At 36.6% G+C, this 23,553-nt stretch overlaps 1 protein-coding gene across 2 annotated transcripts in view; it reads right to left on the bottom strand.

The window, feature by feature from the left end:
* Positions 1–23,553, bottom strand: part of LOC131030387 (uncharacterized) — a 155,378-nt gene that overhangs the window by 87,735 nt on the left and 44,090 nt on the right. For both annotated transcript variants that reach the window (XM_057961184.2, XM_057961185.2), the window contains exons 4-5: positions 2,750–3,004; positions 2,530–2,616 (exon numbers count right to left, since the gene is read on the bottom strand). In XM_057961184.2, the coding sequence (XP_057817167.1) occupies positions 2,530–2,616; positions 2,750–3,004 (342 nt within the window). The remainder of the gene's footprint in view (positions 1–2,529; positions 2,617–2,749; positions 3,005–23,553) is intronic.

Here is a 23,553-nt window from a genome sequence, read left to right as displayed (position 1 = left end):
ATATTTCTTTTGAAAAATAAAAAATAAAACCCTAATTTATGGCATAAATTTTGCATATGAAATCAAATTTTAGCAATTTCTTTTTTAATTTATTAAATAATTGTAAGGAATATATTGGTAACCTTTATTTTTCTATTTGATGATATTATTTTCTACCTTTGCAGAGATATAGTTTTTACTGTTTCTTCTCTTTAAATGTAGCCATCATCATATGCCCAAGATCTTGAATAATCAAACTACTAACACTTGTGTCACTCACATTTATTATTGCTCAAGGTAATGATTGTTTTGTATGACATGTTTGTCTTTTCATTCATCTTATGTCTTCACTAGTAAGGTTGCATATGCTCTACTCTTTTGGAAATACTCTAGAGCTTCTATTGTTGTTGATAGGTAGACAAATGTTGCTCAATGGCCTCTTATATGTATTATTGTTCCCTTCCCTAAGGATTTCAACATAATGTGAAAGAAGTTAAATTCGGAATGAGATTGTTGCCAGAGACCAAGATGGGGTTTCAATACACCATTTTCCAAAAAAATATAAACACTACTTAAATATTTAGATTTAGAAGAAAATGCAAAATGCTTATGCAACTTCAAACAATGTAAAATTCTCAAAAATAAAAAAATTCAACATTTTAAATTACTAAAATAAATGTCAACAAAAACAGAGATTGATATTATTGATATTTGTTGACAATCACAATCATGACATATACGGTCAAATTTCAAACCCTAATCACCTAAGGACAGAAAATGGGAATTGGGACTAGGATGTCACTATTTTAAAACATGGATACTTGAAGATAATTCTATTTTCAGTCAATAGATAAAAGTTCAGTGTCATCTTAATCCTATTTATTGTTTCTCTTACTATTATCTAGTTGGGATATGACAATATAATTTTGTGCTAGAAAAAACTTGAATTTTTTTATGCAAAATATAGATAAATATAAGCCTTGGTGTTTTATTTAATTCTTCTATATCTTGTCAGCCAAATATCAGCACTTAGCACAAATAACCAATAAGAAACTCCTATAGTTAGTTTACCAAATTTTCAAGGGAATTTCTAGGAGATGTATAGAGAGCAAGAAAATTTAATCTTATGTATCTATGAGATCGAGATGCATTTCCTATGGAGGAGATGAGTACCAAGGGCAAGGTATGATTCTCCAACTAAATATTTTATTTAGTGAATCTGTTTTTTAATGCACTCTTGCAGGTTGGATGAGAAAATGTAGTGCAACCAAAACCAAAGTGCAACAAATAATGCATAACAGCAAATAGAATAGTGGATAAGCGTCCCAATATCCTTATTAGATTGCAGTAAACTGTATGAATTTATTGCTTATGGATTTGCATAAAATGCTTCCTTGAATTAGTGACATGATCACCAATACAAACACACTACAACTGCGAACCAATCCATGTCCCAATCAATCGATAGAATATATGCTTCTTTACAACTGCTTCTTTGTACAGAGGCATGCTTTCGTTCCACTTTTATCATGCCTAATCGCTTCTCAAAAGTGAACCAATGACTTGGAAAGGCAGTGATGACCAGTAAATGGAAGAGATGAGTCCATACTTGCACTAGCAGATATAATGAGGTGATCTACATAGCACTAACATCAAGTATTGTTTATTTTAGAAGGGGATATACATCAAGTGTTTTCTTCTCCTGGACTGAACATAAAGTTGAAGACCCATCAACCTGGCATATGTGTGTTTTTCCAACACAGAATTTTATGACAGTTGCATATTTTAGCTTATTATTCAAAGCCTATGCTCAAGGAAAGATACAGCAAGCAATTGAACTTCATAGGAATACTGTTATGTAATTTTAGTAATGCTTTCTGGAATTGAATCCATACATAAAATGGATCTCTTTTGTTTCCCCTTTATGAATGGAAGGGTGCTTTAAGAGTGACTGTCAAGACTTCCATAGGAGAAACAAACAAATCAACTTACTAGAAGCTTATCACGGATATAAAAAAGATATGATGGCCATCCTTTTGTAAACAATAAAACTTATCATCCAATGATACATCGCAGCATTGAACAAAACTGTCAACTATTAAAAACTGTAATTCACAGCAAATATAAAATCGGTGGTTGTGGGCATGAAATAGAGCTCAAAGCAGAGAACAACACTTGCAACGATGGAAAGAAGAAAAGATCATAAAAAGGAACATGGGCAAATCAGCATTGAATAGCAATTATTTCCTCACTTTACCATGTGGGAAACTCAGGACTGATGCACAAATTTTTAAGAGAATGAAGATAATTCAAGTAAGAAATAGATGTCTTCAAAAGCAGCATTAACTCTTTCTTCCGAAAACATTAACAATTAACTATTTCTACTTTAAAGCAATATGTGCTCTCCCACTAACTGTTGGAGAACCGTTAGCCAAATGCTTTTCTTTGCAGTTGTTCTGTTCTCTTTTATATAATATAAGAAGTACAATTAGCAAAAACCTCTTTGAATCATTTCAATAACATAAAATAATTTTGAGAAAGAAAGCACACCATAGTAAGCTCCCGTGCATGAATATCCCTATGCGAGAACCGACCCGTATATTCTTTGTATTGACTAAATGTAAACCAGCTATTGAACTACAATGTCATCAAGTAACGGATAAAAAGTCAGTAACTTATTGGTTTTTACTAAAAGTACAAAGAACCATATCATATAATGAGGAAACAGATACACAGTGAATAAAATCACAAAGAACTATGGATTAGGTACCTGATCTATTACAAAGAGAACCGGCACCTCTTTCACCAATGGTAACTCTTCTCGCAACCGCACCACCACCCCCACAGCAGCATGGGAACATGTTAGCCCTGTTTGAACCAAGTCAAATAGACTAGAACCCTTAGGCATTGCTACAACTTCTGCATCCTTCATCATTCCTATTCCAGGACCCTCCCCTAGTGTTATAGGCTCAAAAATTTGGCACGGCAACCGCTTAAGAATAGTTTCATGACTTTTTAATAATCTCTGCAATTAACACATAGGAGTCATGTACATATATGCCTTAAACTGAGCACCATTTTGAAAGCATACTAAAAGAAAGGGGTATACATTGAAAGCGATCAACTAAAACAATCTTCAACAATTGATTGAATTATAATTTTAAATGAAACTGACAGGTAATATGCCTTTCTAAAAAATTTGGCAATTTCACTGGTAAATTTTTACTTTTGGTTTTTCCCACTGTTGAAATCTTTTGTTTCTGTTTTGTTTTGAGATGCAAAATTTAATTAAGTAAATACTGACAGCAGCAAGTAAAATATTAACCATGAAATTAATTGGAAAATATTGTTTAAATAATATTTAATACATTTTACATGGCATAAAAGAGATTAACATGATTGGATTGGGATGCTGAGCTGGATCCCTTCCGAAATGACCAAACTGCTGAAATCCATTTCAAACTCCTGCAATGGTCTTTATGCTCCTATAGTAGTGCAGTTGGAGAAAAAAATAGATTAATAATTTTCCTTAGGATACCCCATGTCCCCATTGTCTAGTAGACACTAATAAATCAATCTAAATGCTGTGATTCCCTTTAAAAACAATGCAACTGGCTGTTTAAGGGTCCCACAACCTCACCAAATCCCAATGCCTACTTCTATTTACCGTTGCTTCCTACGAATTCCTTCAATCAGCTGCCCATAGTTGAATTTTCAAAACCTTGGCATCCCATAAAGTAGCACAGCTGCCCAGAATCACATGTTAAATTTTTTTGATGAAGTGCCCTTTCAAACCATTGAAAATCTGTTGACTTCTGATTCCCCTTATGTCTTTTCCAACAGCTTATTTCAGCAGCAGCTCAGCAAGATCTATCACTAACTTTTCATGGTCTGCAACACCACAACCTCCACTATCAACTTTAAACTTTTATGGATAAGCCACCAACAATTCAGCCCCCCACGTTCTCCATGAAATGGTACAGCAATGTGGAAGTGAGTGAAAGGTAAAGCCAGATTCAAGCCTCTTATTACCAACAAAACAAACAAAAATGAATGATCTGGAATTAAATTATTAGATAAATAATCCAAATCCTACAACTAATAAAATAATATAATCTATCTCTTCAGCACAAATTTGACCTCTATATGAAGTCAACCCTAAAACCAAAAGATTTTCGTCCTCCAATTCCTAATACTCCAAGAGGGTTTATAGCATCTACCACCACATTATTTTTTACTTTCGCATGTTCTATATGAAAATCATAAGCTTGAAGCTTACTCATCCACTTTCGTTGTTTGTCATTTAAGTCCTTTTGGTTGAGAAAAAACCTCAAACTGTTGTGATCAGTCTTGACCACAAATCTGCCACATACTAAGTACTCTCAGAATTTGGCCAAGGCATACATGATAGCCAACATCTCTTTGTTAGAAATGGAGAATCTACAATTCTATATCTATTAATTTCCAAATCTCAAAAGCAAAGGGATGCCTCTTTTGCATTAAAACAATCCCTACTCCTTCCCCTGATACATCATAATCAAGAACAATTAGAATAGAGAAATCGAGGAAAGCAAGTACTAGGCAAGAACTCGGTACTTCTTTGAAATGTGGCTTGAGTTGTTTCAGACCATTTGAATGCATCGTTACAATGAAGCGGCAAGTTGTAAAAATCCTTTCACAAACCTCCTATAATAACTACAAAGTCCCAAGAAACCTCTCAATTGGGTCAAAGAAGCAGGTAGTGATCAAACTCTTATTGCCTAAATTTTCTCTTGAACCATCTGAACTCCCCTGCAGCCTTGCACTGATGATATGTCGCAAGGATAGGATTTCAGTCATACCAACTCTACTTGGACTTTTTTGCAAAGACAGTCTGACTTAAAACATTCACAAAACTATATCCAAATCTTTCAAGTGCTCTTCCCATGTTTTGCTATCCACCAAGATGTCATCACAGAACACTAAAACAAACTTCCTCAATTGCTCACTAAAAATATGAGTCATACAAAACTAAAATGTAGCCAACACATTGGTTAACTTTAAGGGCATAACAAAAAACACAAAATGTCCATAATGGCATCTGAAAATTGTTTTGAGTACATCTTCACCTTTTATCTTGATTTGGTGAATAACCAGATATAAGTCAATTTTGGAGAAACAAATTGCTCCATGTAGTTCATCAATCAACTCACCAATCCTAGGCATTGGGTACCTATTTTTAATGGTCTGCTTATTCAATACTCAATAGTCTATACACATTCTCATGGTACCATCCTTTTTCACTAGTACTGCGAAAGAGGCAAAGGGACTAGAACTAAGACGTAGGAATCCCATCTCCGACAACTCCTGAATGGCTTTTTCTAATTACTCTTTAAACACTCTCAGGTGATGATATAGAGTAACCATGATAGGCCTACAACCTGTCTCAAGCTCTATGATGTGCTCAAACCCTCTATCATGAGGAAATTCATGAGGTAAATCCCTAATTGTACAATGCTTATCCAAAATAGTTTGTATCTCAACAGGATAATATCTCTTATCATTGGATGTGAATGTATCCTTCACAAAAAATTGAGCCACCACTCTATTGATCCCTTATGGAACCTCAGCTCCATGGTTTTGTAATTTTGTGACATTTCCCCAAGGAAATGAAGCCATTGTACCTCTAACACCATATGTGTTTCCTCTATACCAGCCACAAAGAAATCATCAGTAATTTTGTGTGTACCAAGTACAATGTCTAATCCCTTGACCCTCTTGAAGCATGGTTTAGTATTTCCATCTGCTATTGTAACATTAAATCACTAGATTTCTTTTGTGGGTAGCTTCCTCTGTTCTACCAAGTCCTCGTCAATAAAATAGTTGGTTGCCCCACTGTCAATCAGGACTGTTAACTTGTGTCCCTTCAATGCTCTATGGACTCTGAATGGGTGGTACTTGCGTGCACTTGAGACTCCAGCTAAAGTGTTGCTAGAAGTCTTCTCCCCTTTAGGTACTTCTTCCTTTGCTTCTTTTGATTCTGATACTACCTTGGTTTCATCTGTCTCATCCTCAGTAACAAAAATTACCTATATGTAATGCACTTGTCCCTTTGGGAGACACCTATGTCTTGGTTCCTAAGGCCCTTTGCATGAAAAGAAAAACTTCTCGTTCTAAAGTTCATTTCTTGGTTTTATTTCCTTAGAAGTTTTGGGCAATTCTTTGTTTTGGTAACTCTTCTCAAATGGTTTCTTTTGCTACCCAAAAGTAGAGGTTCTTGGCCGTCCATAAGGGGCTGATTTCGATTTGCCCATGGGATGTTGATCTATGTTGTCTTGTACGCTGAAATCTACATCTATTAGCTGAAATTTCAAGATCCAAGGCCTTCTTAATGGTTTCCTATAGAGAAGTAGGGTTGAAAGCTTTTACTAAGCCCATGAGAGCTTTAGTTAAACCTTCAATAAATAATGCTACCATCCTCTTTTCTGAAACATCAAGCGCCATAGATAAAAATGTCTGAAAATCAGTAACATATGAATCAACTACATGTATTTGCCTAAGTTGAGATAAATCACAAAAGTGAATTTCTCGATCAACTTTCTCAAATCTCTAAATACTTGTCACTGAACTTAGCATAAGCATGTATATATTGTGCCCCTTAGTGATCAATCCTTGGTACTGTTGATGGTGTTTTTACGCACTATGCAACGCAGAATAAAGTATTGAATACTCTATCCTCTCTTGAACAAAGACTTCTCAAATGCTGAAGATTAGCAAAAGGATCACTTGAGATGACTCCAAGGTTCTCGATGTCAGGTTTTGACATGTTGGATAGCTCCAATGGTATGATGTGATTTGTTGTACCTATGAGGGGACTTACATAATAATTCAGTTCAAGCTTAATGGTGTGATGTTCTTCAAATGATATTGCAATGTTGCACTCTTCTACTTCTACTGATCTTTGATAAAAAATGAAAAAAGGAGTAGGGTTTAGGAATGCTACACTAATGTTAGGAATACAAGACAATGGACAATCTCGAGTGAGCTCAACTAAGCTTTGCTTTGACATATAGTAAACATCTCCACAAGACTAGTGCAATCTTCTAAGGATAGCTTGGTGATTTTCAAACCACTATCGCAAACATGGACACCTTCAAGATGAAGCATATCAATGATGAATAGTAATTGAGGTTAAGCTTTGGCCGAGAATGGATCCAATTGACTACGCAGGGCACTTTACCATCGGCAAGGTGTTCATAGTATGGATAAAGAGCTTCACTTTCAATCATGCATATGCATCTTTCACTCATCTAAAATACTTAAAGCAAATTCTATTCTAATTTTTTCGTCTTTTCAATATTCTCTCATAAAAGGATGAAGAAACAAGCAAATGCTCCAAAACTAAATAAGTCACCAACACTTCAATGATTTAAGTAACTTTTGCAGCATCGAGCAACAATTCTTCATAACTCTTCTAATAGATCCTTACAAATAAAATGAGTTGAGCTTATATAGAGCTCTCAGTTACAATGAATGGCCAAGATTAAACTAGAATCAAGGGCCCAAATTTTGCCACCTAAACCCTAATTAGAGTTTGTAACAACCAAAATACCTAAGTATTGCAAAATATTAAATATCAACCAATGGGAATGTGACATCCATTTGGCACAAAATACGAGGAAAAATCCTCCAATAGGAAAATTTGATGCCACATGGGATCATAACAAACTATCTTCTAGAATCTTATTGCCCTTATCCTTTTCTCTTTTTTCAAATTCAATGAATTTGGACGTCATTGATTCAATCTCAGTTATTGGAGCTATAGGCAAGTTCTTCAGGTGTTCTTCCAAGTAGCTTACCTCATCCAAGCTTGAGGCGAAGGTTATCCCCCAATCTGGCCCGAAATCTCTTGTCTTACTAGCAAGTACGATGAATGAGTGAATATCGTCCAGCCACTTCTCGAAAGGTACTCCATCTATCCCAAAAAGATAGTCTTCACTCTCTCGGTTAGCTCTTCAACAACAATATCAATTCCTTCATTCTTCTTCTTCTCAAGAATGATCTCAGCAACTTCTAAGATCTTGTCATGTATTAGATTAATCGCTTGATCCATTTGAGCACATCCACCACCAATGTCTTCAAATATGAGTCTTCTCATGCGAAGCAGGTTACACCACTATTGAAAATCAAGTGATTTTCCACCTTCAATATTCCTTCGTTCATCAAAGTCTGCCTTGATGTGTGCTTCATTACTTGCAATATGGGTATGGTGAAGTCATTGGTGTACACAAAAGTGTCATATGCCACCTTGAGTGCTTCAGTCCTTTCAAGGATCGCCATAACTCTATCAAATGTCTTCACTAATTCTCTTACGAATTCCTTTACTCTTTTTTAAGTCTTATTGATCCATGTATCCATCAATTGTGTTGAGGCTTTCATCTTATCAAAATCATCAACTAAGTCTGGAGGAGGTAATGGTGGAGGTATGGCCAAAGGATCATGTTGCCTCAGTAGTTGCTTGAGTTGTTGGAGATGACTCCTTAATACACTGTTTTCCTTCTCTAGCTTCTTATTCTTCTCTACTTCCAGCCTAAGCATGTCATGAATTGTCGTCACCATGTCGCTCATATCTTCCAAGGCTTGATCGGTGGTGGGAGGACCTAGATTGATAGTCTCCAAATGATACTCTTCAATTGTAATCTCATCTTCGGGTTTGTCTAATCTTGGAGTCGCAATCTGAATTATCCAAGATCCTTCACCATGTCTTCTCATCTTTGACATCGTGGTTGCTTACTTCTTTTCAGTTTCTTGATGTCTATCTAAGTAGCTGCCTAGATCAATGGGATCATCTTCTTCTTCTATCACTTCTTTTGTTAATCTCTCCCTAAGCCATGCAGGAATAGCCGATCTTTCTTCTCCGACCTGCACTTCGTTCGATTGTTGATTTTATCGAGGTGGAGATGTAACTTCTTGTTCTTCATTTTCAATGTTCACATATGTATCATCGCTTGCCTTGTCATTGACTAGCTTAGATGGGACTGCCTTGTCTTGACTCAATGGTTGCTTTCCTTTGTCTATGCAGCTATTCTAAATTGTGGATTCCATAGACTCATGTGTTCCATGATCAATGCTTCTTCTAGATGGATAATCTTCATGAATAACAGCTTGATTCACTTCCACTTCAGGAACGAAAGAGGTACTAATGGAAGGGCAGTGTCTTGACTTATGCTTCTTCGGAGGCTCTTCTTTATTGATCTCCTTCCTCTTGGATCCTTTTGAATAGGCCGATTGGGTGGCGCTTCTGCCCTGACTTTCGCTTTTCGCCTCAATATCAAAAGACTCAATATCTCCCATTAATTCAAATGTGGCTTGAATAACTTGATCTTTTAACATATGAATTTCAGCATCTACCCATCATCTTGTGTGTGATAGGATCAGTTTCATCAAGTCTCTCAAGTTTGTACTCTCTACTTCAATCCAATTGAATTTCATCTCTTTGTTCTTCTCTTGGTCATATGCGAGTGGGAGACGTCTTCCATTGTCTTGTGCTTGATCGGGGATGTTGAAAATCTTGGTTGCCCTGATAATGTCAATCGATAGCCTTGAGTACTCCTCTTCCTTATGTCCAAATCATCTTTTGCGTTCATGAAATGATCCTCTAGTTGTATCTTATGTTTATGCCTTCTTCCACTCGATCTCTTGATGCTGCCATAAGGATCAAAGTTGTCTCTAGTAAAGTACAGGATTAGGAGAGACTTTAATTCTTCATCTCTACCTTCACAACTGCCTATAAGGATGGACATACCTCTACTGATTGTCCAACTGAAATGGGAAATGGAATCCTTGTCTTGTGTTGATTCTTTTGTATCTTGTTATATGCCATCAACTGTCTCACCAACTCAAGCAATATCAACTTGTCAATAGGATACTTCGATAGCATTATGGCAAACAAGAGCATCCCTACACTCGTATATAGGTGAACCTGGGAAACTGAATGAACCAAGCACCAAACTTCTCTACTAGCTCTTTCACTTGTGAGGATAGTCTTTGATGAATGCCACCTTGTAACGTTCTTGTGATGTGCATAGTGAAGGCGTCATTGACTCTTCTATAATGTGTCTTGTTATGATAATGCAACTGCATGTAGGATTCACATGCTCTCAATTCTTTGGATCTTGTACCGACTGAACCTCTATAAGTCAATCCTGCATATTCATGGGCCCTAGCAAGCAAATATATGACATATGAACTCATGTAGAAAGTCTTAGTTCGTTCTAGCCTCTTGAGTTGTATATCAATGTTGTTGCTAATAATCCTTGCCTAGTTGATTCTTTCTTTTGGTATAATCTCTATGAAGTAGAACATCCAACTCTCGAACTGATAGGCTTGAGGACTTCTGATGATTCGGTTGAGCAATGTGATCACATCGCTGATTTCTTCCTTGAAGTCAATCCTGCAAAGCTTGGTGGGCATCTTGGCTAACCTGGGCCTGCACTTTAATAGCCAATACTTGTTAATTATCTCTAGGCATGTTGGTTGAAAATTTTGTACACCTGGGGGATGTACAAAATTGTGGTTTCAGCAACAGCATGTGAGTATGATACTCTCCTAATTAAGGGAAGGCTCCCCCTATCTATAAACTACTCTTAAACTAAAAACGGATGAGACAACAGTTTTTTCTTCTTCCTTCAAGAAAAACTATATCCTCCTCTTCACAGAAAAGTGATAGCAATTGAAAATAACAGCAGTAACAACTTATTAAACAAAGCGAGAGAAAGGAAATGAAGTTTCCTTAAAGCACAAAGACTTTCGTCACGATCTTCGGGACGGGAAAGCAATATCAACCTCAAAGTCTTGAATATGTGAAATCCTATCTACCCTTTTCTATATCAATGATAACAAGAACAAAGTATGGCAGCACAAAGTCTGAAATATCTTATTCTTCCCTACATAAAACAACAAGAACCAGTGTGAGCTCAAAGTCTCCCAACTATTTCTTATCACAAAATCTACTTCTACTTTCATTCAAGAACAAGTGTAGATGCAAAGTCCTACAACTTCTCTCAACAGAATATCTACTCTAACTAATATTAATCTCCAATACTTGCAACACAAAGTCTACAAATCAAATTTGATTAAGCTCTTATAGAAACACTAGCTAGAAAGATAATATTGAACACAAGCTCAAGATATTTAGCACAAAATCTCAATCCTTGAGCAATTTTCTTCTATTTCTTTCAACTTCAATTTACATATAAAAAGCACAAAGTCTTTCTTGCTATAAATTTTAACAGAGTTTACTTGCTTGCTTTTCCAAAAAGATCTCAAATTACAATAGACCCCCTCAAGTATTTATAGGAGAGGAGTCTTGAGAAAAAGGTGGGAGGATCTCAACTAACTTGAGAAATTCTCTCGACCACCATGACTTATTCAACTACTAAGACTTATTCAAAATTACAAGTCCTATTCTAATTTGACTTGTAATCAGCCAACTTGTAATTACAAAAATGCAAGTAATGACTTAGCTTGCAATTTACAAAATTGCTTTTACAAGTAAGCTTGTCAACAAGGAAACTACAATACTGAAATTACAATTTTGAGACTACAACTAAGTGTTGAAAAACACTTATGTTACACATTTTGGCCATGAACCCTTCAAAACTTTTGGATGATCATTTGCAGTTTATCAGGATTCGGTTCACGAGTATTCTTCGCAACGATCATGGTTTTCACAACAACATCGCTGCAATGAAGGATTGTGATGATGTTCTTCTCAAGAGAAGACTGGATTTCCTGCAATAGGATTTGGTATTTCACCAAAGCTTGAATCGATACAGCTGAAAATTGTTCATTACTCCATTCATGGTGAATCTTCATATGTAGATCTGAGAGAACTTCCTTTTCTGGCAATAATTCCTCATTCTGATCCATAACATTACAAGAGGCTTTCTAACAACAAGAAACAACATCTCGCAACGCTTCAGTGCGTAATTTCATGGCATCATCAATATCCTCAATGAGTGACTTGAGAACAAGTACTTTGTTCTCCAAAAGTTCTTCAAATTCTAGGTACATGACTCTCGAAGGAATCATATCATGTCCTTGAAGAACATTCAACTTTTCTTGAGGCATCTTGTGCCAAACCATCAAATTGCCTTCAACCCTTTCCAGGTTCTGTTTGAAAATATCAGAAGCCTAGTTCAATTTTTCTTCAATGGTCTCCAACTTGATCATCATTTGGTACACATCTCTCAATATTGTACATAAATCATGAAGCTGATTTACCCAAGAATCCAGCGCTTGTACCTTTTGAGCAGCTCTTTCAACTCCTTAGACTGATTCATTTGCATTTGACGAAGTTGAAGGATCGTCCCCTTCATTAGAAGACTTGGTGATCTTTTGAATTGCAGCAACAAGTTGCACATTTTCCTCTTCTAGCTTATCCTTCTTTGCTATAAGTTCATCACACTGCTGCACCAATGAGGCTACAGAATGTTGAGCATCATGTTTGACCACTTCATGCGTTTGTTTGCCCAACTCCACCCTTGTGATCCTGTAATCAGCAACTTGCATCTCTTCATGTGGCTTGTCTACAATTGGCTCAACAATTTCAGCCACCTCCATCCTGTTACTATCAACTGTTACCCTTGAAATCGTCTTAGCCCTTTTGGCAACCTTGGGTTTTGATTGCTTGAGATGCTGGAAATCAAAGATGTCAGGAGAGATTTCTTGCTTCTTTCTTTTAGGTGTAAAAGAACTAAGCCATGGAGGTAAAACCATCAATTCTCCTTGAGCAACGGCTGAAAGTGAGCGAGAAGCAGTTTCTGTTTGAACAACAATCGTCATCCTGGGAGAAGTTATTGTTTCAACAGCAACTATAGACTGCTCATTAACCAAAGGTCCTAATGACTGCATCATGAACTCATCAAAACTAGAAGCAGAAGTATCAATCTCTGACAAAGGGGCATATGCAGGATTATCCTCAAAGATATTCATCAGATTCTCTTGAGGATGATCAAGAGATGGCTCTGCTGCTGAAATCGGAATGACTCTCTAAGGAGAATCATCGGCTAAAACAGGAACAATATGAACAGTGGAAAAAGCATCCACATTCGCATCAAGAGAAGACATAGGTAATTCTAAAGGAATCTGAGGAGGAACTTCATGAGGTGACTCCGAAATGGGTGACTCGGGAGCATTATCTAATTGTAGTTCCTCCCTTGGATCTTCAGCATCAATTACATGAATATGAAGCTGAGGCTTTTCTTTCCCTCGAACTGTCACTTCTTCAGGAGGAAGTACCATTGTTCTGCTAACCTTCAACTTGATTCTTGTGCTTGAAGATGATGCACCTTCCTGGTTGTCTACTTTGATTTCAAACTTGAGTCCGACAGATCAGTAGAATCATATTCTTTTCCAACCTTGATCTTGATGAGTCTAACACCGTTACCCTAGAGCCAAGTATTGGTGTTAGCTAAGATAGGCTGAAATCTATCAAGAATGGAAGTGCATTCCTTATGCGACCATTGAATTGATGAAAGTGGTGCTTCATTAACTCTCTTTTCAACAAATTCAGAATCAAGTATCTCTCCATCACCAATCATTCCTTCAAGAATGTTTACCAAGTTCAGGTCAACAATCTGCTCAAGAGTGAGTCTGCAATAATCCAACTTACGAACCTCCTTTAATGTAGGGAGATCAACCCAAATGTCTTCTATCCCATGCACATGCGTGAAGGACTTTATGATCTTCTCCTTCATGCCTCGGTAATCAAAATCTACTCTTGGCTTGAACCTTTTGAGTTTTATTTCCTACATTTCGATCTCCATGGCCTTGGCTTTGGTGGATGTAATGAGGGAATAATGGTCAATTTTCAATGGGTTATTTGTAGAAATTCCCATTCCAACCTTATGCTTAACAAATTGACGTGCATGAAAAGTCATGATCTGTCTTCCCAACTCCATAAGAATGATCTTATCAGTTGGATATCTAGGAAGCATATATGGTTGGCCACTATAACATCCAACTCTCATGTAAGTGAAAGTTGGGAATTCAAGAAATAAGTAGCCATATTCATTCACCTTCTCCCAGGCGACATCTGACACTCTTCTGTTTTTCAATGTCTTATCAAATAGGCACATATAATGACCAAAAAAGGCATCCTGGACCCTCCTGAAGTGCAATCTGTTGGGTCTCAAAGGCAATTGGTCATAGTAATCCCACACTAGTATAAGCAAGCAATCACCCTTGGTAGAAAGACCAGGGAAGTGTCTGAGTGATGCTGCTATAAACACCAAATATGAGTTCATGTAGAATGTCATAGTGGAAGGAACTACTGCAAGTTGTTCACAAAGGGTATCACTGATGATTTCGCCCCAAGAGATGTGTTGAGACTGCCTTATGAGCATGATGAACTTATACATCCATAGTTCAAAAACATTAGAATGTTCTAAACCCATCATCCTGCTAAGAAGAGTGATTGTGTCTCTGATTTCCCACTTGAAATCACTACGGTACAGCTTTTCTCATCTTGTAAAAGCAACCCGTGGCTCACTGATCCACCTATTGATATGGCATTTGCAATCTTTTTCTCCTGAAACATAGTACTCAGCTGCACTATCTTTACAGATCTCTATGTACACAAGTGCTGGTGGTATTCTAAAAACCTTCTCAATAGTGTCTGTGTCAAGACGGATTATCACTTCCCCATCATCATTACTAATAGTTCTTGTTTCTTTGTCAAAATGATTGGCACAAGCAAGAACGAACTCAGGTTCTAGGGCAGCCATTGGAAAGGAAGAAGCATGGTGAATGTGGCTGTCCAACAAGCGCTGCATATTGCTATTCTTGGGATCCTCCACCCGTTTAACGCATTTTGACATGTCAACATGCCCTATTTCCATATCTTTGATGTGCTCCATGGGAGTGGAAACTTGGGAAGGAGAGATCTCATTTTGGTACTTATCATATTTGTATTTCATCTTCTTTTGAGAGGAAGATAACGGTAAATCAGTCATTGAACAAGAGCCTGGCACGCTGCGACGAAGATCTAGAAGTGTCAAAGCAACATCAAGATCAGTCGAATGAAACATATTTCTTCTTTTCAATGGGAAAAACTCTATCCCTCTTGAGAGGAAAATGGTGAATAAATAGGAACACTTGAAACTTGGCTTTTGGTCAATTTCGGATCTTGGGAGATGTGTTACAAGTATACAAGTGGGGTAGGACATATTCGCAATCGGGTTTTTAAAACCCGAATGCAAGTATACTTGTAATAAGAAAAATGGAAGGATGTGTGAAAAATGGAATTTTGTCATGGAAACGATAATGGGAATGGAATGTGTGAACAAGGGTAATGAATGCAGATGAATAAGGAAAGAATTTTGGAAGATCGTCTTCATTTTAACCTCAAGCGAATGGGAAAAACCTTCACTTGTAATCAGGTTTTTAAAAACCGAAATTGGAAAGACAAGCTTCTACAACTTTGAAACTTGAACTTTTGGCAAAAGATGATGAAGTCTCTTCAACCAAAGGGGAAAAACTCACTCTTTCATCTTACTTGCAATCGAATTTTAAAAACCCAAATGCAAGTAAAGAGGAAAAAATGGAAGGGGAAAGACAATGCAACCCTTAAATTACATTCAAGACTTGGATAGAAATGGGAAGATCTCTCTCAAACCTGAAAAGAAACAAAAACAAAACAAACAACTATCATGATCAATCAAGGAACTTCAAAACAACAAAAATAAAATAAAGACAAAACTGAAAACAAAACATACCTTGCTTGATCAAGATGCCCTCCAAAGAGATAGAATAACTTTTGAAAGAAACAATCAGCTCCTTAAATAGAAGGCAAAATGAAATCGTTGAAACCCTAGCCACGTTTTTATCAAACTCGGATTTTAACCATAATCACCAAAAACGGCATGCAAGGAGGAGGAAGAATGAGTCCAAATGCCTAGCAAGGGTATGTGTTGAAGCAAGGAGAAGAAACGTTTAGGTTAGAGAAACCAAACGCCTTCCCTGATGCTGCAAAAATGGCTCCAAAGGAGATAAACCATGGCTCAAAACCAGCAAAAACGCCTAGCAAAATGGGAAATACGTGGCACATAAACCAGCAAAAGAGGGACAAGAATCACCACGCCTCCTTCATCAATGCATTCTTCCATAAAAATCAGTTTGCAATTCCTCCAAAATTCGAACTGCTTGGAGAAAAATCAGGTCAGGTTCTTGGGAAGAAAGAACAAGTTTAAAATGCAAGCAAAAGACATGAAATCGAGTTTTCAAATCCCCTTTACAAGTTTTAATTTGCTTCACTTTTCAACTCATCAGGCAAAATCGGGTTTGTAAGAGAAAAGAACAAGAAGACATGTCAAAATAACTTGTAATAGGGAAATAAAATCCCCTTTACAAGGTTTAAAGACTAAAAACATTAAAACATGTAATAGGGAAATAAAATCCCTATTACATCTCAAAATCACTTAAGTAGGAACTTTTGACAAAAATTACAAGTTTTTTTTAACTTATAATTTTAAATTCACTTGTAATTTGTCCAAAAAGTTCCTACAACAACTTAAAAGACATAAAAAGCAAGAGGGAAATAAAAAGTAAGTTACAAGTGACAAGTTTTAAATAAAGTGCACTTGTAATTGTTTTAAAATTTCCCTACAACACTAAAACAAGAGAAAAATAAAACTTGCAATCAAAGGAAAATTTTCCACCTACAGTCAAGAAGAAAAAACCCGAAATTGAAGAAAAAACATAGCAAACAAACACAGAATGCGATGAAATTTGAAACATGGATCGAGGATGGACTGAGGATTAAGCCAATCCAAGGGCGAAGCAAACTTTTGCCTCGAGAAGCGTGACTTAGAGTAAAATTTTCATTTTTAACAAAAATTTAAAGGGGTTGTCTATTTTTGTGAATACAAAAATATGAACAACAAGGCAATTGTCGGAATCATCACAAACAACCTGTGTTGCTTCATTAGTCTTGTAGATCATGTTGTTTAACTTAGGTATATGGAAAGCTTCACTAATAGCTTCCTTTGAAAGGTAGGCGAGCTCTCGACCGTCAGGTGCCACTATCATCCTCTTGCTTGCATCCTAGTGTCTAACACACTCCACGATCAACTCACTGCACTGTACTATTGGAGGGAAGTCAGCCGCTTTCACTATGCCACTGTCGATCATCACCTTGGAATATCCGATAGGCTTGGTGGTGTATAATGGTCCTTGGAATTTCTTTAAGCCACTTTGGCCCAAGCTGGTATCTCCTACATTAACCCAAAGTGATGTAATCTTGGACTCCATCATGTTTCCTTTTGAGTCCTCCTTGATGAAGGCGTGTCGTGCTCCTGCCATTCTCTACCTGTGAGAGTTGTCTAAGTTAGTCTTTATGATATAACATTTATGCTTGCAAGTAGAAATCAATCACCTAGGCTAACAATCCTAACCCTAAAATGATAATTGATCAAAATATCTTAATATCACCTAAACCCTAGGTTGCATTTCTAACTTCTAGCTGAATATGCTCATCTAAGCTAATGATAATTCCTTGTAAATGCTCAAAGATAATCTGAAATGCGTTAATTTAATGTATCCTAGACAAAGGCCTTGTGAAGGCAATGAATAAGAAGCTGAATCAGTCATAAAACAAGGTCTGATTTGGTACAAAAATGATGAAATGCGCCCTATATCAGACCTGCAATCCATTTCAAAACAAACTGATATGTCAATTTATTGTTCCCTTGATGAAACTTTTGGCCTCCAAATAGATTCACCCTTGAACAAATGGTGAGATTGCCGAATGATAATAAGTGTGTTATCGCTGTCTTGTATAGTGTATTTGCTGTGATCTTGTGTAAAAATTGCCTCCTTTATGGTTATGATCTTTAATAATGACAATATCTCGCCAAGGTTAGAATCGCTGGCCCTAAGGATGAATCTGCTTGTGAAAAACTGAGTTTGCTGTTGACAATAATCAATTTGCCACCATCAATAATCGTTCTATCTCAATCTTTGGAATCGCTGAAGTACCTTATTGTCTTGAATCGGACTTGGTAATAAGCGCTTTTGATTTTGTGTTTGATCAAATGAAATGATCAATCATCAAACATAATATATAGATGCTTGAGGAAGAATCGCACCTCCTCACTTTGGCCGACCTCACCACCTTCATTAAATGTTTTGCAATTAATTTCATAAGGCCGACTTGAATGCTAATTCAAATTTTAAATGATTGTTTCGGTCATTAAATGGTGGGAGCCATTCATAAATTCCAATGATTCAAATCGCAGCTCTTGATACTTAAAACGTTGTCTTTTCCTTTGCTAAGGAAAATTGAATCCTTATGTCGCACATTTTGGTTGTCCAAGGACGGGCTATCTTCTTAAGTCGCTCATTTTGGTTGTCCAAGGACGGATTGATGTCTCTAACATTGTATCTCTCTTCATCAAGAACGCTTTGAAACCTTAAGTCGCTAATTTGATTGGTGTAAGGACGCTTTCACATCCTTAAGTCGCCGATCTATGAGATGTAGTGACGCTTTGAAGGCTTAAATCGCACATTCGTCAAGGGTAAGGACATCTTCACATCCTTATGTCGCTATTTTCACCAAGGTAGGGACAGATTAATATGCTTATGTCGCACTTTTACCTTGAGTAGGGACAAGTCCAATTCCTTAAGTCGCTAATTTGACTTAGGCAGGGACAGTTTGAAGGCTTAAATCGCACTTTTGCAAGGACAAGGGACGAATGAGATGTAATCAGTCCTGACCAAGGAGAGTTTATCCTTCAAAATTTTCAAGAAAATGAATTCATGATGAACGCAAAGCTTCTTATTTTAGTGATCTCCTGGTCGAGGAACAGATTGTCCAAAGATGTGTCCAAGCAAAGAGTGGGGTGATGAAATGCCTTAAATCATCCTCTCAAGTCAAACTAGGCGTAATCGGTCAAAGGGGAGTACCTTGTCCAAGCAAAACCTGCACTTGATTCATATCAAAGAGAGGATAATAGCCAACTTCAAAGCCTCTAGATGAGCTTTGAACTTCAAACTCAATCATTCAAAGGATCAGACTCAACAAACTATCCTAGCAAAACCTAAGACTAAGAGCAAAAAAGAGGGGTCCCCATTTATGATGGGACGATGTGTGAAATGGTCACAACAAGTACACCACTTTTGCTACAACCTCAAGATGAAGGATGATGAATTTTATGGCATAATCCTCCATCATAGGTCTCAATTATAAAAATGTGTCCAAATTTTGTATTCATGAACGTGCGGTACACTTATTGAATCCTTCAAATGTAGGAAGTGTCAACTTCCCCAATCCTAGTTGGAGATCCTTGGGAATTGTTTGTTGCCTTATTTCAACTCTCTAACTACCCTTGTTTTTCTTCAAGCTCATAAAGTTCATGAGTGATATTGCCTCCTTAATTTCAATTGGAAGACGTTTGTGCTCCTCATAACTAGCCATTATGTCATCTTCTATGGATGTCTCAATCTCTGACTCTAACAATTACTTCTTCCTTGTAGATGAAGTTAGGCTAGAAAGGCCTCACAATTAGGCCAACCGTCCTCGAAACATTTTAGTGAATTTTTGCTCCAAATGAGTTGTCTTCACCATGTTGTGTCCTCAATATCACCGTATCAGCTAACCATTCTTGTCCCTAAACAAGTCTCTCAAATCAAGCATCATCTACATCCCTATTACTGTCACCCACTATTTCCTTGTCCTTCCTGGGAATTTTTATACCCTATTGTTCTAAAATGATTTCAAGCTGATTCGGATCCTTTCTCCTTTCCCTTTGGTGATATCTTATTTACCTATCACTTTTGTGCATGAAGCCGAGTCAAAAAAAAATTCGAAAAAAACATTTCCCACAGCTAGCAAGAAATTTGTTCCGATACCATTGTAATATGCCTTTCTAAAATCTCCAACAATTTTGCTAGTAATTTTTCCTTTTGGTTTTTCCCACTGTTGAATTTTTTTAGTTTGGTTTTTTGTTTTTAGGTACAAAATTTACTTTAATAAAGATGCATGTAAAATATTCACCATGAAATTAATTGGAAAATATTCTTTAAACAATATTTCATACATTTTACAAGTCATAAAAGAAGGAACCTAATTGGATTGGAATGTTAAGTTGGATCCCTTGTGAAATGACCAAACTGTTGAAGCAATTTCAAATTACAATTGGGAGACGTTTGTGCTCCTCACAACTAGCCATTATGTCATCTGGTATGGAAGTCTCGATCACTGACTCTAACAATTACTTCTTCCTTGTAGATAAAGTTAGGCTAGAAAGGCCTCACAATTAGGCCAACCATTGTCCTCAAAACATTTTAGTGAATGTGTACTCTGGATGAGTTGTCTTCACCATGGTGTGTCCTCGATATGTTCTAACCTGTATAGTAGAGACCAATTGCATCACCGTATCAGCTAACCATTCTTGTCCCTAAACAAGTCTCTCAAATCGAACATCATCTGCATCCCTGCTATTGTGACCCACTATTTCCTTGTCCTTCCAAGGAATGTTTATACCCTATTGTTCGAAAATGATTTAAAGCTGATTTGTAGTATGCCTTTCTAAAATCTCTGACAATTTTACTAGTAAAGTTTCCCTTTTGGTTTTTCCCACTGTTGAAATTTTTGGTTTAGTTTTTTGTTTTTAGGTGCAAAATTTACTTTAAAACAGCTCCAAATAAGATATTCACCATGAAATTAATTGGAAAATATTATTTAAATAATATTTCATACATTTTACAGGACATAAAAGAGGAACCTAATTGGATTGGAATGTTAAGTTGGATCCCTTCTAAAATGACTAGACTATTGAAGCAGTTTCAAACTCCTACATTGAACTTTATGCCACTATGGTAGTGTGGTTGGAGAAAAAAACGGATTACTATTTTTTCTTATGACACCCCAAAACCCCCTTGTGCAATGGCAACACTAATAAATGAATCTAAATGTTGTGATTCCCTATTAAAACAAGGCGACTGGCTGTTTGGGGTCCCACAACCTCACCAAATCCCGATGCTTACTTCTATTTATTGCTGCCTTCTGCAATTTCATCCAATCAATTGTCTCTAATTGAATTTCAAAACCTTGGTATCCATAAAGTAGTGCAGCTGGCCAGAATCCCATATTAAAAAATTTTATGAAGAGCTCCTCCAAAACTTTGAAAATTTGTTGGCTTCTTATTCCCTGTTTGTCTTTTTCCAAAAGCTTATTTTAGCGACAATTTAGCAAGATCTGTTATTATTTGTTTATAGCCTGCAATGCCCCACACAACCTCCAATATCAAGTTTAGAGTTTTATGAATAAGTCAACAACAATTCAGTACTCTACATACTCCATGAAATGGTATGGTGGTGTGGATGTGAGTGCAAGTTACAGCCAAATTCAAGCCTCTTATTGCCAACAAAACAAATACAAATAAATATCAAACTTAGATCTGGAGTTAAATAATTGGATAAAAAATTCAAATCTTGCAACTGATCAAATAAAATAATTTGTCTCTTCAGCACAAATTTAACCTCTGTATGAAGCCAAACCTGGAAACCGGAAGATTCTCATCCTCCAATTCCTGATACTCCGAGAGGGTTTTCGTCCTCAAGGAAAGATGCTGATCCAAAGCTCTGGACCTAATTTCTGGAAAATTGATAAAGATAGAACATATGAATTGTTTTATCCAATATCTTCTTTTTAATGCTTTTTCCATCCAACTCTAAAAGTAATTAAAAATTACTTATTTTATTTTATTTTGAGTATTCATCATTTCCAACTCTTTAATTATTAATTACCTTTTAGGTAAATACTAAATAATAATTTTTAAAATGAATATTCACCATTTCTTTGCTTTATAACTTAAGGTACCTTTTGGACAACTTAATAAATTATTTTATTATTCCCCACAATCTTCCCTTCAGCCTATGAAGAATAAACAATAGGCTTCAAGTATCAATTTGAAAAAAGGGGCATTACATGATGGAAATCAGTCTTAACCATATTTTCTTCACGGGACACTACATTACTGGGTTCTGCAAGGGGGGCCCCTGGGTCCCGATCTGGTTCATCTTGGGTACAATTCCTTGTGGGTTCGGACAGGTTTGGCCCACAAACTGTGGCTTTGGCCCTGCCAAACCTGGGCCAAATTTTAAAGAATTTTCATGAACTAGGGAGAATTTCGCGCCACATGACTCATTTTTTACTTTTTTAATTGTTTTTTGGCCAAAAATGCAAATCTGATCCCCCCAACCCTAAATTGACCTTTTAAAACAGCATATAGGTAAAACCTATTTCATTTTCGCACAATAGAATGAAAAACAAAACTATTTTGCTCCACTGGTGAACTTTGTTTTTTGCTTGACATTGCTGAAGGAGAGTTGAAGATTGATTGTTGCCTGTTCCTAGCTGATTCTTGTGCTATTTCCACGCGGTTGCAAGTGTAGATTTATTCTCAAAGACGTTGAAGAGGAAGATTTCAACAAAAGAGGTAGGTTTTCTTTGTTCTTTTTTTTAATTAATTTTTCCTTGCATTTTTATTTTACAAATTGAAATGAACTCTCTACTTTTGTTTTATTTTTCATTTTGGTTTGTGTCTTTGTGCCTATCCATGTTGTTTATAGAATGGCAAGTGTCTCTATTGATGGGAACAAACCCTGCTTTAAAACGGACCCAAACTCTCCTTTTTGGAAATATGTGGAAATGGTAGAACAACTTCTAGGTGGAGGTTTTCTTTGCATTTGTGCTCATTGCAAAGAACCATATAAGAGCTCATATAGTCGAGTGAAAGCACATTTGTGCTTTATCCCTAAAAAAGGCATCAAATTTTGTCCAAAAAAGCCAAAAGGTAAGATTGGGTCAAGCATTGCATATGCTTCGACAAGTTCATTCAAGGTAGGATTGGGCGTATTTAACTCCTCAGCTTCCCTTATAGATCTTTCCTTAGTTAAGAAGGGAGGCCAAGTTGTTTCGGGAGTTGATCCTAATGTAGTTCTATTGTCACTTTCAGATTGACTAGGAGTGACATCTCTTTCACTGCTTTGATTAGGTCTAAATGTATTCATGGTGGTGTTTATATTTTTGAAAAGGAGCTTGAGTTGTTTGTTCATTTTTTTCCATAAAGGCCCTCAAATTCATGTTGCATTTGTTCCCCCCTTGTGTGGTCTTGGTTGTGGTTGTTTCTTGTGGTAATTTCCTTCTTTTCCCTCTATAGAGCTCTCAAAGCCCTTTGACTAAGTTGCATCAATTTATTTTTGTCCATCGGGCTAGTAGAATCAGGCTTTGATACCACTTGTAATGTCCCTTTCTTGGATCATTATTTATACTTTACCCTAAATTCACAAATCTAAAATGAAAAAAAAGAGTATAATAAGATGAGATAAGTCTGGTATGGAAACCTGCAGCCAAGTTAGATAACAATGAAGATATAGTTCATGAGATACATCCATTTCTAGGGTTAAGAGAGTATTATTTATAACACAATAAATCTAAACTATCGTGTGGGGTTCAACCATAACAAAGGTTGAGATAGGAGACATCATAAGGTGCCCTAAATATCCCCACCCTAGGCACAGGAGAGATAA

The sequence above is a fragment of the Cryptomeria japonica genome, chromosome 7, assembly GCF_030272615.1.
Source record: "Cryptomeria japonica chromosome 7, Sugi_1.0, whole genome shotgun sequence".
NCBI classification, from domain to species: Eukaryota; Viridiplantae; Streptophyta; class Pinopsida; order Cupressales; family Cupressaceae; genus Cryptomeria; species Cryptomeria japonica.
The sequence above is the reverse complement of the archived record's forward strand: the minus strand, read 5'-3'. Positions and strand labels throughout refer to the sequence as shown.